At 42.4% G+C, this 18,110-nt stretch overlaps 2 protein-coding genes across 2 annotated transcripts in view; both read left to right on the top strand.

Moving 5' to 3' along the window:
• The first annotated feature begins 654 nt into the window (after positions 1-654).
• The window catches only part of adck1 (aarF domain containing kinase 1), a 202,791-nt gene continuing 185,335 nt past the window's right edge, over positions 655-18,110 (top strand). The window contains exons 1-2 of the mRNA XM_063007546.1: positions 655-786; positions 1,839-1,922. Of these exons, the coding sequence (XP_062863616.1) occupies positions 655-786; positions 1,839-1,922 (216 nt within the window). The remainder of the gene's footprint in view (positions 787-1,838; positions 1,923-18,110) is intronic.
• On the top strand, positions 14,917-16,681 carry LOC134325585 (uncharacterized). The gene is made up of 2 exons (XM_063007835.1): positions 14,917-15,042; positions 15,235-16,681. The coding sequence occupies exons 1-2, from the start codon at positions 14,919-14,921 to the stop codon at positions 16,569-16,571; spliced, it is 1,461 nt and encodes a 486-aa protein (XP_062863905.1). The 5' UTR covers positions 14,917-14,918; the 3' UTR covers positions 16,572-16,681.

Below are 18,110 nucleotides of genomic sequence, written 5' to 3'. Positions count from 1 at the left end.
TTATGGCTTCCAGCCATTAAATGCACCAGGTCCATTTTTTACATCCACTATATGATCACAAGTATGTGGAAACACTTTGCAATTATTAGGGCCATTTGCTTCAACAGCACCTATTACTCACAAGTGTTCAGAATAAAGTATATGTTTCTAAATATCTGGCAACAGTGTGGTAGAAAACCCTTCATCTTGTTCCAGCATGACTGAGCCCATGTGTACAAATCATCTGGCATAGAGTCCTAAACTCAAGCTTATGTAACACCTTAGAGATAAATTAGAACATAAATTGCAAGCAAACCTTACTACACTGACCTTCCAAATATCCTTTGGGCTAAATGGGCATCAATTCTTATAGAGACACTTTACAATTTTATGGAAAGGCTTCCCAGAAGAGTGGAGGCTGTTCTAGCTGTAAATGAGGGTCAGCTACGTATTAATGTAAATAATTTTTTGAATGGAATGTCCAACAAGATGATGGTCAGGTGTTCACATACTTCTGGTCGTATAGTGTATATGGTCTGAACAATAAGGTAATGAATACACTATTTTAATAAATATAGACTTATCAAAATATAAACAGTGTGTTTTATCTTTTATATGACATTTATCTTTAAGCATCAATGACATGTCTGTGTATTTGTTTTTTCAGTACCTCAGATGGCTGGAAGGCTGCTAAAAGTATCCTCTGTTGCTACTGCACTCTTTGCCTCATCGGGATTTTATCTGTACAGTCAGAAAGTCGACCTCAATGACCTCAGCATCATCAGATTTGGCAGAGCGGCTGCTACGGTAAGATCTTCTCATGGGAAAATACAAATAAGTCTTGTAAGTTACCTGTAAATTTACACTTGCAGCATTTAGCAGACATTTTTATCTACAGCGACTTACAATTATGAATGAACAAGCAATTCAGACTTTGCTTAAAGGGCCCAACAGTGGCACTTGGTGGTATTGAGGCTTGAACCGGCAACCTTCTGATTACTAGTCCAGTATCTTATCCACTGAGCTACCACTGCACTAGTTGTACTTTCTCATGTAAAAAATCCCATTAAATAAATAAATTATGTTATAATTCAGTTTATGAGAGTGTGTTATACTGTGTGATGCTCAAGTGGCACAGCAACTTATTATGCTAGTCCACCTCTGCTGAGATCTGGGTTCGAATCTCAGCAGGTTCTATCGTCCGGCCGGGTGTTTTGTTTAGTAGAACATATTCTCAAATATTGTGAGATTGTGTGGCCTAACGGTAACAGCAGTGCCGGAGCACTGGGGGAATCACCCATAATGCCAGTCACGAGCCTGTGCCAAATGAAATACAATACTCAGACAAATGATGTAGTGACTCCTAACAGGAGCAGCTGAAAGGAATCATTTAATCACTTTCTAAGGGCAACACGGTGGCTCGAAGGGTAGAACTGTCGCCTCACAGCAAGAAGGTCCTGGGTTTGATCCCCAGGTGGAGGGGACTGGGTCCTTCCTGTGTGGAGTTTGCATTTTCTCCACGTGTCTGCGTGGGTTTCCTCCGGGAGCTCCGGTTTCCTCCCATAGTCTAAAGACGTTCAAGTGAGGTGAACTGGAGATACAAAATTGTCCACAACTGTGTTTGACATAAAAAACTTGAACTGATGAATAAATAATCACTTTCTAATATAAAATTTTTTGTTTGTTAGAAAACATTTAACATCATTATTATCGGATGCTTAGTACTTTTTTCACTTTCACAAGACTAGTTGTGGCTTAAACAGCCATGCAATGAGGATTTTGATTATCTAGTCTATAGCAAAAGCCTCAGACCACTAGTCGCTAGCAGTTTGGTAAAACAATATGAACCTGTGTTTCAGACGGCAGTCGTCAGTTATGACTACATCACAGCTCTGCGAAACGTTCAGTACGGGACCAAGGAGTACTGGCTGGTCAAGTCAGAGGTATGTTTGTTTTATTATGTTCTTTACCAGGTTCCACCAGCAGATATCAAGCCCATGGTAATTGCATACACCCGAAACCTCTGGCAAACACGATGAAACACACAAACCAATAATATATTACATGACATACACTCCAATATAAATACCAAACCAAAAACATACCCTACATGTTCAGCTCATCACAGAAACGCAGAGCACCAGTTCGGTGTATGCAGAGCACACAGCACCATCAGGGACATCTTCCCACCCCAGTCACACATCGTATAACCTCCTAACTTTTGGGATTAGATACACAAGTATCCGTGCCCTAACCCTCATCCATCACACAGCTAAACTCCACACCACAGTTAAAAACTGCTGCCCACAAAGCACAGCACACACTGATCTTATTTACTCCTAAACTATACAGTATATTCTCACCATTCAGTCATTGTCCATATTTACTCCGTCTACATATACATATATACATTATGAGGCCATAAATTATTAAGCTCAGGTGTTTCCTCTACACCAGGGGTTCTCAATTCATCGATTGTGCATGCTGGTAGATCACACCTCATTCAAACAGGTCAACATGATTAACATGAAATGTGGCCACTGTTTCTTTAATATGTGGTTTATTATCTTAGCTACGCCTTAGCCCACCTAAAGCACTGCTAATCTAGAAACTTTTCGTTCATCAGTAGCCAGTTTGTGCCATTTTTGCGTTTTTCCTTTTGTAACCTACACTGCTTGTGAAGATGAGTGCACAACCAAGCACGAAGAAACCAAAAACAACAGTCAACAGTCAAGAACACTGACGACTGTTTCGTTCATACGTGGAAAAAGCTGATGGAGAATATTCGTATAAATGACATTTATATGAAGTCAAGCGCCTCTGCTGGACAATTTTGGAACTTGCTGGCTGAGGAAAAATATCCAAACATAAAAATGTGCCACATATTTGACAGCATTCTTGGATTAACCTGCTTGTGTGAATCAGCCTTTTCCCACATGAAAATAATCAAGTCTAAATATAGATCCACTATTACTAATAAACACTTTAAAGCCTGCTTGAGAATTGGCATCAGCAGCTACTGTTCAGACTACATAAACCTGGCTGACACTATTCAGTTCAAATGATCAGAATAAGGTTAGGGTGATTTTTCAGTCGCTTGCCCTGTAAAGCTGAATATTAATGTAGGAACTGAAGCGCATTTACAAATGTTTTAAAGCTTTTTTAAAAATGATGAGTCAATGATTTTGACCTTTTCAAAAATATAGATCGCGATGACCTGTCGACTTAAATAGTAGATTGCAAGCTTCGAAAGTATGGGCACCCCTGCTCTACACAAAATATGATATAAAATAAATCATATGCTTTTAACTTTGTAGCAATAGTTTATGAAAGGCCCGTTTATGTTTCAGCATGACCTCTCCCATGCTATACATAAGCAATTTCAATAAACACATGGTTTGATGAGTTTGGTGTGGAGAAACTATAGTGGCCTGTGCAAAGATCTGACCCAACCCCACTGATCACTACTGGGATGAATTGGAAGAATAATTTTAAGCCACACTGATGTCATCAAACATCAGTACCTTACTTTACAAACATTGTACATTGTACAAATTTCCAGAAACACCCTTCAAAATGTTTCAGAAAATCTTTAAGAGCTACAAATGGGTTTCCAACTTCATATTATTGTTTACAGAAATGTTATTGTCCAAAAAGCTCATGGTCATGTGTCCACATATTTTGACAATACGTTCTACTCTTACACTCTGTTCAGGCTTTGCACAGTGCTACTCTTTGCACCTCTGGTAGATGCTAACTGCATTTTATTGCCTGTACTTGTACTGAGCATTGCCAATAAAGTAGAATTTATTTGTTGAATCTAGCTATGACCCACATTCTCCTGAGATTCAGTTCACAGGAAGACTAATCTTTAGCCAGGCCTTCCGTACCCGACCTTAAAAATGCTGTTTTGACTAAATAGGTACAAATTCCCAGAAACACACTTCAAAATGTTCTGAAAATCCTTTCCAGAAAAGCTTTTGGAGCCACAAATGGGTTTCCAACTTCATGTTATTGTTTACAGAAATGTTATTGTCCAAAAACCTCATAGTCATGTGTTTTGGTGATATAGTATATTGCAAAATGCTACTATTTGTACTTCTAGTTGATGCTAACAGCATTTTATTGCCTGTACTTGAACTGAGCAATGACAATAAAGTTGAATCTATCTAATCTAATCTATAACCCACAATGTCTCGGGATTTAGTTCCCAGGCATATATCCTGGCCTTTTCCCTTTAGAATTTGCTTGTATAAGTCATTGTTGCACCAATGATGACAAGCTGTTCCGGCCCAGGTGCAGCAAAACAACTCTAAATCATGATACTACCACCACCATGTTTCACAGTAGGAATTTCCCCAGAAATAACGTTTATTTTTTTTATTCAAAAAGTTATCTTTGGGTCTCATCCATCTACAACACATTTTCCATGTTCCAGAGAATGCTATTTAAGAGTGCAGCAATGGTCTCTTTGCAATCCTGTCATGCACATTGTTGTTCAGAATTCTCCTGATCATGGACCCATGAACATTTGCCGATGTGATTAGTTGCTAAGAAGTTATACTGGGTGACCCATACTCTTGTAGTGATCTTTGTTGGTAACGATGGTCTTTAACGTTTACCATTTGTACTCTGTCTGTCTGACTGTCTCTTGGAATTCCATCTCTTTTTGGATTCTTATTTTGTAGATTTCTGTAGACCGGTTCAGTCTGATAAATATCAAGAGCTCTTTTTCTAAGGTCCTAAAATCTCCTTTGTCTGTGCCATGATACGCTTCCACATATGTGTGTGGTAAAGATCAGACTTTAATAGATCTTTGTTCTTTAATTACATCTGATTATCATCTCACTGATTGAAAACAGTTTCAGTAAATGACTCTAATTTCACCTTCAGTCGAACTCCTACTTTTAATCCAGGCAATCCATCTCATTGCCTGTTGCAGTGGCAGTGAGATGAAACCCCATTTGGCCCTTTCTCTCTCAGACACGGGGCCTGTAAAGCACCCTTTTTATGGGTCAGCAATAGACTGCAGTGCCACCCGTGCACCTGATACGTTTTTACCCTTACTAATGATGCGTGACGAACAATTTTCAAAGCTTCTCCAATGAGACGAACTGTTTGATATGATGCAGCAAAAGCAACTTGGGCAATACGATCAACAAATAAAAATGGCTGAGTATATATTTTTTTATTCATTTGTTTAATTGCATTCTCTGTATCTACTATCTCTTGTGTAAAAATGTGTTGGTTTAGTTGAAACCTAGGCAGAAATGTATATTCTAAAGGGGTCACAAACTTCAAGCATTGCTGAATAACAGACATGTTTACACTTCTTTAACATAACTTAAATATACAAAAACATTTTTTAAATCAGGGGCTTGGGTGGCCCAGCAGTAAATTACACTAGCCCACTACTGCTGTGATTCAGTGTTTGTATCCCTGTACTAGTGGCCAGTCGGGCATCTACATAAAGACATGATTGACTATTTCTGCTTGGGTGGTGGTGGCTGATGCTCCGCGATGGATTGGCGTCCTGTCCGAGGTGTTTTACTGCATAGCGCCCAGTGATTCTGGGAAAATCAGACCATAGCCAATCATGTCACCTGGCACAACTACATATGCCACATTTGCTGTGGAGCAGAAAGCTGATCTGATCCGAATCACTTGGTCAGGTGGGCAGAAAGGTCAGTGGGCCCGAGCGATCGGTGAAGCCTGAAGAGCGAAATTTAGATGTTCTGTTCTCTGGGAGATAGGGTGCTACTCTGTCTCTCGTTTTGTTTGGGCTGTCAGGCCTCACTACCCACGCTGATTAGAATTAATGCCAGCTCGTGCTTTGATATAGAGCAGAGATGCAGCTTGTAATTATTATGAAACTGTAGAGGCGATCTTGTTCACTTGGTCATATGAAGGTGGTTCAGATGATTATGGGAGTTTTATTCGTCTCTTATTGTCTGATTGTTAAATATGGATAAATAAACAGATAGAGAAGCACTTTCGAGTGATGCCCTCTTAGCAGGGACATTTTCAACATAATGCTCATCACTCCACTCATTCTGGAGGAACGTTCCTGATAAGGACTTGCTAATGTTGCTAATGGCTTATTGTGATCTATCAGTGACCTGGTGGCTCAAGGACATAGTGGTGAGTAAATGGAAAACATATGAAATGGTACAGAGGTGGATAATGTGTCTTTGACACCAGGATGGGATTGATATCATGTTATCATATCGTCCGTCTCTACAAGGGCATGTGTCTGTTCATACTATAAAGAGTAAGTTAGGAATCGTCGGCCGTGTCCCAGCTGCCGTGCCGCTCTGGTGACCCATTCGTTACGATTGCTCATGTAATGAGGGCCGTTCCACACAGTTAACCGTCTCCCGGCTCTCTAAAGCCCAGGCCAGCTGCTCTTTCTGGCTGGAAAAGAATCTCTCATAGACCATTAAATCACTGTTCGCTGGTGTATTGTGCTCATCAGATCATCTGAGGTTGATTGAGGAGTCTCACAAGCCACCTCGAGCTGTAGCTTCGACCGGCTGTGACTTATTCTTGAAGGTGACTTGAGTTTTTTTTTTTGTCAGTGATGGTTTAAATGATGCACGTTACTGCTGGACAGTTTTTTTCTTCGATTTTGCTTAGTTCATGATGCTTTGTTCACTTCACAGGCTATGTACAATACAAAAACTTGTACAACTAAATATAAGTGCAGTTACAACAGCTTTCAGCGTTCTGGAATAGCTTCCCTAACAATTTGTAAATGGGCATTTGGGCGGGCATTTGTACACATTCACTCAACAGATCGTTTGTGAGGTCAGGCTTGTGATTTTGGACTAGAAGGCTCTGGTTCCTCAAGGTTTCTTCCTGTAATTTTAAGGGAGTTTTTCCTTGCCATTATCGCCCTTGGCTGTTTTTGGTCTGTCGGTCCTGGGTTCTGTAAAGTTGCTTTGAGACAATGTCTACTGAAAAAAAAGCACTATACAAATAAACTTGACTTGACCTGGCCTAGCTCACAATGTTTAAGTAGTTGGTTATTAACAGTATGTATATACAGTGTATCACAAAAGTGAGTACACCCCTCACATTTCTGCAAATATTTCATTATATCTTTTCATGGGACAACACTATAGACATGAAACTTGGATATAACTTAGAGTAGTCAGTGTACAGCTTGTATAGCAGTGTAGATTTACTGTCTTCTGAAAATAACTCAACACACAGCCATTAATGTCTAAATAGCTGGCAACATAAGTGAGTACACCCCACAGTGAACATGTCCAAATTGTGCCCAAATGTGTCGTTGTCCCTCCCTGGTGTCATGTGTCAAGGTCCCAGGTGTAAATGGGGAGCAGGGCTGTTAAATTTGGTGTTTTGGGTACAATTCTCTCATACTGGCCACTGGATATTCAACATGGCACCTCATGGCAAAGAACTCTCTGAGGATGTGAGAAATAGAATTGTTGCTCTCCACGAAGATGGCCTGGGCTATAAGAAGATTGCTAACACCCTGAAACTGAGCTACAGCATGGTGGCCAAGGTCATACAGCGGTTTTCCAGGACAGGTTCCACTCGGAACAGGCTTCGCCAGGGTCGACCAAAGAAGTCGAGTCCACGTGTTCGGCGTCATATCCAGAGGTTGGCTTTAAAAAATAGACACATGAGTGCTGCCAGCATTGCTGCAGAGGTTGAAGACGTGGGAGGTCAGCCTGTCAGTGCTCAGACCATACGCCGCACACTGCATCAACTCGGTCTGCATGGTCGTCATCCCAGAAGGAAGCTGACGCACAAGAAAGCCAGCAAACAGTTTGCTGAAGACAAGCAGTCCAAGAACATGGATTACTGGAATGCCCTGTGGTCTGACGAGACCAAGATAAACTTGTTTGGCTCAGATGGTGTCCAGCATGTGTGGCGGCGCCCTGGTGAGAAGTACCAAGACAACTGTATCTTGCCTACAGTCAAGCATGGTGGTGGTAGCATCATGGTCTTGGGCTGCATGAGTGTTGCTGGAACTGGGGAGCTGCAGTTCATTGAGGGAAACATGAATTCCAACATGTGCTGTGACATTCTGAAACAGAGCATGATCCCCTCTCTTTGAAAACTGGCAGTTTTCCAACAGGATAACGACCCCAAACACAACCTCCAAGATGACAACTGCCTTGCTGAGAAAGCTGAAGGTAAAGGTGATGGACTAAACCCAATTGAGCACCTGTGGCGCATCCTCAAGTGGAAGGTGGAGGAGTTCAAGGTGTCTAACATCCACCAGCTCCGTGATGTCATCATGGAGGAGTGGAAGAGGATTCCAGTAGCAACCTGTGCAGCTCTGGTGAATTCTATGCCCAGGAGGGTTAAGGCAGTGCTGGATAATAATGGTGGTCACACAAAATATTGACACTTTGGGCACAATTTGGACATGTTCACTGTGGGGTGTACTCACTTATGTTGCCAGCCATTTAGACATTAATGTAGACAGTAAATCTACACTGCTATACAAGTTGTACACTGACTACTCTAAGTTATATCCAAGTTTTATTTCTATAGTGTTGTCCCATGAAAAGATATAATAAAATATTTGCAGAAATGTGAGGGGTGTACTCACTTTTGTGATACACTGTATATATATATACAGTGTATCACAAAAGTGAGTACACCCCTCACATTTCTGCAGATATTTAAGTATATCTTTTCATGGGACAACACTGACAAAATGACACTTTGACACAATGAAAAGTAGTCTGTGTGCAGCTTATATAACAGTGTAAATTTATTCTTCCCTCAAAATAACTCAATATACAGCCATTAATGTCTAAACCACCAGCAACAAAAGTGAGTACACCCCTTAGTGAAAGTTCCTGAAGTGTCAATATTTTGTGTGGCCACCATTATTTCCCAGAACTGCCTTAACTCTCCTGGGCATGGAGTTTACCAGAGCTTCACAGGTTGCCACTGGAATGCTTTTCCACTCCTCCATGACGACATCACGGAGCTGGCGGATATTCGAGACTTTGCGCTCCTCCACCTTCCGCTTGAGGATGCCCCAAAGATGTTCTATTGGGTTTAGGTCTGGAGACATGCTTGGCCAGTCCATCACCTTTACCCTCAGCCTCTTCAATAAAGCAGTGGTCGTCTTAGAGGTGTGTTTGGGGTCATTATCATGCTGAAACACTGCCCTGCAACCCAGTTTCCGGAGGGAGGGGATCATGCTCTGCTTCAGTATTTCACAGTACATATTGGAGTTCATGTGTCCCTCAATGAAATGTAACTCCCCAACACCTGCTGCACTCATGCAGCCCCAGACCATGGCATTCCCACCACCATGCTTGACTGTAGGCATGACACACTTATCTTTGTACTCCTCACCTGATTGCCGCCACACATGCTTGAGACCATCTGAACCAAACAAATTAATCTTGGTCTCATCAGACCATAGGACATGGTTCCAGTAATCCATGTCCTTTGTTGACATGTCTTCAGCAAACTGTTTGCGGGCTTTCTTGTGTAGAGACTTCAGAAGAGGCTTCCTTCTGGGGTGACAGCCATGCAGACCAATTTGATGTAGTGTGCGGCGTATGGTCTGAGCACTGACAGGCTGACCCCCCACCTTTTCAATCTCTGCAGCAATGCTGACAGCACTCCTGCACCTATCTTTCAAAGACAGCAGTTGGTTGTGACGCTGAGCATGTGCACTCAGCTTCTTTGGACGACCAACGCGAGGTCTGTTCTGAGTGGACCCTGCTCTTTTAAAACGCTGGATGATCTTGGCCACTGTGCTGCAGCTCAGTTTCAGGGTGTTGGCAATCTTCTTGTAGCCTTGGCCATCTTCATGTAGCGCAACAATTCGTCTTTTAAGATCCTCAGAGAGTTCTTTGCCATGAGGTGCCATGTTGGAACTTTCAGTGACCAGTATGAGAGAGTGTGAGAGCTGTACTACTAAATTGAACACACCTGCTCCCTATGCACACCTGAGACCTAGTAACACTAACAAATCACATGACATTTTGGAGGGAAAATGACAAGCAGTGCTCAATTTGGACATTTAGGGGTGTAGTCTCTTAGGGGTGTACTCACTTTTGTTGCCGGTGGTTTAGACATTAATGGCTGTATATTGAGTTATTTTGAGGGAAGAATAAATTTACACTGTTATATAAGCTGCACACAGACTACTTTTCATTGTGTCAAAGTGTCATTTTGTCAGTGTTGTCCCATGAAAAGATATACTTAAATATCTGCAGAAATGTGAGGGGTGTACTCACTTTTGTGATACACTGTATATACACTGCCTGGCCAAAAAAACGGTCACACACAATAATATTTGGTTGGACCGCCTTAAGCTTTGATTATGGCACGCTTTCGCTGTGGCATCGTTTCTACAAGCTTCTGCAATGTCACAACATTTATTTCTGTCCAGAGTTGCAATAATTTTTCCCCCAAGATCTTGTATTGATGATGGGAGATTTGGACCACTGCGCAAAGTCTTCTCCAGCACTGGTCTGGACTCTGTGGTTGCCAATCCATGTGTGAAAATGATGTCTCATGCTCCCTGAAGCACTCTTAGGTAGGCGCTAGGCATGATGGGTGCATCACTTCAGCCGCCTCTCTTCTTACCCTGATGCGCCCATCACTCTGGAACAGGGTAAATCTGGACTCATCAGACCACATGACCTTTTTCCATTGCTCCAGAGTCCAATCTTTATGCTCCCTAGCAATTTGAAGCCGTTTTTGCCGGTTAGCCTCACTGACAAGTGGTTTTCTTAAGGCTACTCAGCTGTTTAGTCCCAATCCCTTGAGTTATCTTCACATTGTGTGTGTGGAAATGCTCTTACTTTCACTATTAAACATTCCTGAGTTCTACTGGAGTTTTTCTACCATTTGATTTCACCAAACGTTTAAGTGATCGCCGATCACCATCATTCAAGATTTTCCGACCACATTCCTTCCTGGAAGATGATGTTTCCCCACCATCCTTCCACTTTTTAATAATGCGTTGGACAGTTCTTAACACGATTTTAGTAGTTTCAGCTTCTCCTTAGATGTTTTCTCTGCTTGATGCATGCCAATAATTTGACCATTCTGAAACAGATGAACATCTTTTCCACGACCACAGGATGTGTCTTTCGACATGGTTGTTTAACAAATGAGAAGCTACTCACTGCATCAGTTAGGGTTAAATAACTTGTTGCCAGCTGAAACATAATCACCCATGCAGTAATTATCCAATGGGAGGCTCTCTTGAGTTGGGGAATAATGCTGATCAGGGTGTGGCTCTCCGTGCACAAGGCTGATTCGCATATGAACTCACCTTGTGCAGGTGAAAAGAGGCAGTCGGTACTGCACACGTATCGGAGGGGACGTGTGTCTGTTGCGAAGCTTCTCAGTCAGCAGTGGAGGGTTGTATTGGTAGAGGTGAAGCATAACGCAATCAGGGTACCTGGATACGACTACATTAGGGGAGAAAATTGGGGGGAAAAATCGGAGGCAAGGGAATTTTTGTTAAGGAATTTTGTTAAGTCATGTTGTTCATGCAGCAACTAATCACACTACTGAAAATGTGCTGGTGTTGCTTCATGCATTCTTTCATTACACCAAAAAATGGTAATCAGCTTAAATTTAAATGCCATGACTGTTGCACCATCTAGTTTCAGATATTCGACCTTTTTATGAGCATCAAACACATCATGAGTACCAAGTCTATTCCGAGCTCAGTACGTTGTCCTACTTTCAGCCAAAGTTGGAATAAATCTGCAGGTTTTCTCACCCCGCTTTGCTTCTCCTCAGAAGCAATCATGTCATAGCTGCTGGAGATGAACAATTTCACTGAGACTCGCTGCTCTCCAGTCCTTTCTGATTACAGCGAGAACACCTGCAGATTTAGGTGAAACACGACTTGCATGCAGGGTGTGAATAATGCATGGAGTGGTGACTAGTCAGGTGTGTGCAGCGCTGTCCTGTCTCTCCACGTGTTCATCAAACACTTATGGATTCGGCTTCTGTATCGGTATGAGGTAAACGACAATTCGTCCAGTCGCTGCTCTAGATTTCATCCTTTCCATCTACTTTACATACTGACTGGCTACACAAGATTCATCCCAACGTCAGGAACAAACCAAAAATACATTATGGAAAACGTACAGACCAGGTCATCCACACTAGATGTACAATAGGCCGGTCCAGATTGACACGCATACTAGGAGAAGATTCCACACTTTGTGAATAATGTCAGACACCAATCACCATAAATCATGTCCTGAATGAATGCCCAAAGTACATCAGAGTAATACAAAGACTACATATATCCAACATACACCGACAAGGCATAACATTATGACCACTGACAGGTGAAGTGAATAACACTGATTATCTCTTCATCACGGCACCTGTTAGTGGGGGGGATATATTAGGCAGCAAGTGAACATTTTATCCTCAAACTTGATGTTAGAAGCAGGAAAAATGGGCGAGTGTGAGGTTCTGAGCGAGTTTGACAAGGGCCAAATTGTGATGGCTAGACGACTGGGACAGAGCATCTCCAAAACTGCAGCTCTTGTGGGGTGTTCCTGGTCTGCAGTGGTCAGTATCTATCAAAAGTGGTCCAAGGAAGTAACAGTGGTAAACCGGTCACAGGGTCATGGGCCGCCAAAGCTTATTGACACACGTGGTCAGATCCAACAGACGAGCTACTGTAGCTCAAATAGCTGAAGAAGTTAATGCTGGTTCTGATAGAAAGGTGTCAGAATACACAGTGTGTCGGTGCATTGGTGCCAGATACCACAGCACACCTTCAGGGGTCTAGTGGAGTCCATGCCTCGTATATATACAGTGTATCACAAAAGTGAGTACATCCCTCACATTTCTGCAGATATTTAAGTATATCTTTTCATGGGACAACACTGACAAAATGACACTTTGACACAATGAAAAGTAGTCTGTGTGCAGCTTATATAACAGTGTATATTTATTCTTCCCTCAAAATAACTCAATATACAGCCATTAATGTCTAAACCACCGGCAACAAAAGTGAGTACACCCCTAAGAGACTACACCCCTAAATGTCCAAATTGAGCACTGCTTTTCATTTTTCCTCCAAAATGTCATGTGACTCGTTAGTGTTACTAGGTCTCAGGTGTGCATAGGGAGCAGGTGTGTTCAATATAGTAGTACAGCTCTCACACTCTCTCATACTGGTCACTGAAAGTTCCAACATGGCACCTCATGGCAACGAACTCTCTGAGGATCTTAAAAGACGAATTGTTGTGCTACATGAAGATGGCCAAGGCTACAAGAAGATTGCCAACACCTTGAAACTGAGCTGCAGCACAGTGGCCAAGATCATCCAGCGTTTTAAAAGAGCAGGGTCCACTCAGAACAGACCTCGCGTTGGTCGTCCAAAGAAGCTGAGTGCACGTGCTCAGCGTCACATCCAACTGCTGTCTTTGAAAGATAGGGGCAGGAGTGCTGTCAGCATTGCTGCAGAGATTGAAAAGGTGGGGGGTCAGCCTGTCAGTGCTCAGACCATACGCCGCACACTACATCAAATTGGTCTGCATGGCTGTCACCCCAGAAGGAAGCCTCTTCTAAAGTCTCTACACAAGAAAGCCCGCAAACAGTTTGCTGAAGACATGTCAACAAAGGACATGGATTACTGGAACCATGTCCTATGGTCTGATGAGACCAAGTTTAATTTGTTTGGTTCAGATGGTCTCAAGCATGTGTGGCGGCAATCAGGTGAGGAGTACAAAGCATGGTGGTGGGAATGCCATGGTCTGGGGCTGCATGAGTGCAGCAGGTGTTGGGGAGTTACATTTCATTGAGGGACACATGAACTCCAATATGTACTGTGAAATACTGAAGCAGAGCATGATCCCCTCCCTGGGTCGCAGGGCAGTGTTCCAGCATGATAATGACCCCAAACACACCTCTAAGACGACCACTGCTTTATTGAAGAGGCTGAGGGTAAAGGTGATGGACTGGCCAAGCATGTCTCCAGACCTAAACCCAATAGAACATCTTTGGGGCATCCTCAAGCGGAAGGTGGAGGAGCGCAAAGTCTCGAATATCCGCCAGCTCCGTGATGTCGTCATGGAGGAGTGGAAAAGCATTCCAGTGGCAACCTGTGAAGCTCTGGTAAACTCCATGCCCAGGAGAGTTAAGGCAGTTCTGGGAAATAATGGTGGCCACACAAAATATTGACACTTCAGGAACTTTCACTAAGGGGTGTACTCACTTTTGTTGCCGGTGGTTTAGACATTAATGGCTGTATATTGAGTTATTTTGAGGGAAGAATAAATTTACACTGTTATATAAGCTGCACACAGACTACTTTTCATTGTGTCAAAGTGTCATTTTGTCAGTGTTGTCCCATGAAAAGATATACTTAAATATCTGCAGAAATGTGAGGGGTGTACTCACTTTTGTGATACACTGTATACAAGACCAATAAAAATAGCATGAAGCACAGTTTACAGCCGTGAACATAATAAATGTGATAACAAACAAACAAACATACTGACCCTAAAGTTCTGACCTCAGCATCTCTTAGATGAATTTTACAAATACATACTGTTATTCAGACCTATCTCTTACTTATTGTACATAATGTTATAAAATGATTGGGGGAATCTGGAGAAATCTCAGTCTGTGTCGGGCTACTGTGCTTAAATATGGTCACATGGGCTTGGGACCTGTGGTCACTCAACACTGTTCATCTGGACATATAGTGATTTGACCATGTTAGGGCCTGTATTAATACTTAATGGAGCAGCTCAATAACATTCACTGAGCTTTCAGGTGAGCTGTGGGACTCTGTTAGAATTCTGTGACGTCATAATGGAGCTCCTATATAAAGGTGAAGCTCAGTTAAACCCTCATTACTGAACTGAACATCGACGTGAGTGGTTGTATTACGAAGCTCTTCTCTTGAATTAACACGATTTTTATTGATCTACACTTGAATTATGGGCCAATCTAACAACAAGGCCCAGAAACCCAACAGGGTGACAGTAAGGAAGCACGGTTGGATCTCTGACAGCAATATTAAAGAGAAAAGGACTGGTGCCCGAATGCCTGGCTTCAGTTTTGGTAAGTAGAGTTAAAATACGAATCAAATACAGTTTAATTAGCTCGATTATACATTATTTAATACTAAAACAGACCTAAAAACATTTTATACATTATTTTATACTAAAACAGACCCAGATATATTTTATACATTATTTTATACTAAAACAGAACCCAAATCTAATAAGAAATGTTGTGTTTTCTCTCATACAGGTTTTGGGAGGAACCGTGTTAAACGGATTCACCTCAAACCAGAGGAAGCTGAGCCGGCCGGTTTTCAGCCAGAAACTGTTAGGAACCAGTCCAAATTCTCTCAAATATTCTTGTGCTGTCTGTCTTCTCCGGATGATCATCTTGATGTCATCCAAACGGAGAGGATCTCCAACGCTTCCAACAACAAGAACAAGGTTACTGATGTGGTGGACGCCATGTCTGAGAACCAGAAACACAAAAGCCTTGCTCTATATCATCCTGAAAACACCAGCAGTGGTTTCTCTAAGGAGAACCACCTGACCATGCTGACTGAGGCAGAAAAATCCAGCGCTGCTTCTCAGATAAAGGAGAAACCGGAGGAACCTTTTAGAAGTTTCATTGATGGTTTCTTTGAGAATGACGGCTGGTCTGTCTGGTCAGAGGAGGAGGATGATGATGAAAGTGCTGCTCTGAGCTCTCCTGGGATGCTCAGCCATCGTTCCTGGGAACGAAACATGGCCTCTGAGCAGATCGATAAGATCAGTAATGCAACCTATGATATCAACAGTCTGGATGCATTACTGGATGAGGTGGAAGAAGTGCTTGCCCTGAAACAGGAACACAGCCTTCCACTAGATCCTCCTCAAAACACTGACAGTGGTTTCTCTAAGGAGAACCTGACCGTGCTGAATGAGGCAGAAGAAGCCAGCTCTGCTTTACCTGAGAAACCGGAGGAACCTTCTAACAGGTTCAATGATGGTTTCTTGGAGAATGACTGCTGGTCTGTGATGTCTGAAGGCACATCTGTTTGGTCAGAGGAGGATGATGATGATGAAAGTGCTGCTCTGAGCTATCCTGGGATGCTCAGGGATTGCTGCTTGGGAAAAGGAGACATGGCCACTGAGCAGATTGATCTCGATAAGATCAGTAATGCAACCTATGATATCAACAGTCTGGATGCATTACTCGATGAGGTGGAAGAAATGATGGCCCAGAAAGAGGAACGCAAAAACCTTGCACTATATCATCCTCAAAACACCAAGAGTGGTTTCTCTAAGGAGAACAAGGATGATGATGATGATAGTGCTGCAGTGAGCTATCCTGGGATACTCAGCGATTGCTCCTGGGAAAAAGGAGACATGGCCAGTGAGCAGATCGATTCGATCAGTAATGCGTCCTTTGACATCAATGGTCTGGATGCATTACTTGATGAGGTGGAAAAAATGCTGAGCCAGAAAGAGGATGTGAAACTGCAGGTGAAACCTTCTAATAAGAATAACATCATGGATGAAGTGATCAGGAGAACCATTGCGGAGATCCTCTTTGCTGAGGTGGATGAGGTTCCGAAAGAGCAGTAGAACCTTAATGCCCTGGGCTTTGCTCAGGATGAAGCTCTCCAACTGATTCACTGTAAATAGCTTGATTTAAATCAATTATCTGAAATTCTAATAAACCTCTATTACCTGCATTCTGGTTCTTGTGTTCTTCACTAATATCACACAGATCTGCTAGATCTATTTGCACCCAAGTTTTAACTTGGTAAACAATGTCTTGAGGTGTTACTTAAATATCTTTTAAATATCCTTAAATATCTGTTCATTTTGTGACATGCACCAGTCCCTCCTGTCGCAAAGCACCCATACAACATGATGCAGCCTTCCTCGTGCTTCATGGTTTGGATGGTGCTTTTTGGCTTGCGAGCCTCTCCCCTTTAACTCCGTTCATAACATCTTTATGACCAAACAGTTCCATTTTTGTGTCATCAAACCAGAGGACATTTCCCGAAAAAGTAAGATCTTGGTTTAATGACCTTCAAGTGGCATTGTAGGTCATGTTGATGTAGGATAGGTTTTAATATAGATACTTCTGTACCTGTTTCATCAGCATCTTCATAGGGTTGTTTGTATACTTGTATACAGTCTGGGTTCCTCACTAATGCATCATTTAGAAACAGCCAAGTAATGCAAGTTCACACTACACGACTTTCCAAGTCGTCAGGTCGCTGTACAGTTCACACTACACGACTGGATCTCTTGTAATCGGGAGTACTTCAAGTCGGTGTGGCTTTCACACTACACGACTGATCGGCGATAGAGAGTTTCACACTACACCATCTATCACCAACTGGAATCGCAGGCGAGCTTCTCTGGTCTCCCAAACTACGTTTTGTCACGAAAACAAACACGAGAAGTGACGAGAGGTTTAATGATACAGTGGGGCCAAAAAGTATTTAGTCAGCCACTGATTGTGCAAGTTCTCCTACTTAGAAAGATGAGAGAGGTCTGCAATTTTCATCATAGCTACACTTCAACTATGAGAGACAAAATGAGAAAAAAAAATCCAGGAAATCACATTGTAGGATTTTAAAAGAATTTATTTGTAAATTATGGTGGAAAATAAGTATTTGGTCAATAACAAAAGTTCAACTTAATACTTTGTAACATAACCTTTGTTGGCAATGACAGAGATCAAACGTTTCCTGTAAGTCTTCACCAGGTTTGCACACACTGTAGCTGGTATTTTGGCCCATTCCTCCATGCAGATCTCCTCTAGAGCAGTGATGTTTTGGGGCTGTCGCTGGGCAACACGGACTTCACAAATTTGTTATGGGGTTGAGGTCTGGAGACTGGCTAGGCCACTCCAGGACCTTGAAATGCTTTTTACGGAGCCACTCCTTCATTGCCCGAGCGGTGTGTTTGGGATCATTGTCATGCTGGAAGACCCAGCCACGTTCCATCTTCAATGCTCTCACTGATGGAAGGAGGTTTTGGCTTAAAATCTCACGATACATGGCCCCGTTCATTCTTCCCTTAACACGGATCAGTCGTCCTGTCCCCTTTGCAGAAAAACAGCCCCAAAGCATGTTGTTTCCACCCCCATGCTTCACAGTAGGTATG

This window comes from Trichomycterus rosablanca, chromosome 13, assembly GCF_030014385.1.
Source record: "Trichomycterus rosablanca isolate fTriRos1 chromosome 13, fTriRos1.hap1, whole genome shotgun sequence".
In the NCBI taxonomy this organism is placed as follows: domain Eukaryota; kingdom Metazoa; phylum Chordata; class Actinopteri; order Siluriformes; family Trichomycteridae; genus Trichomycterus; species Trichomycterus rosablanca.
This window is presented reverse-complemented; position numbering and strand designations above follow the sequence as displayed.

Bases quoted from the DNA above. Each gene is read 5' to 3' on its own strand.
- LOC134325585 (XM_063007835.1), top strand. From the start codon at position 14,919: ATGGGCCAATCTAACAACAAGGCCCAGAAACCCAACAGGGTGACAGTA. The intron at 15,043-15,234 runs GTAAGTAGAGTT...TCTCTCATACAG, and splicing joins AATGCCTGGCTTCAGTTTTG to GTTTTGGGAGGAACCGTGTT.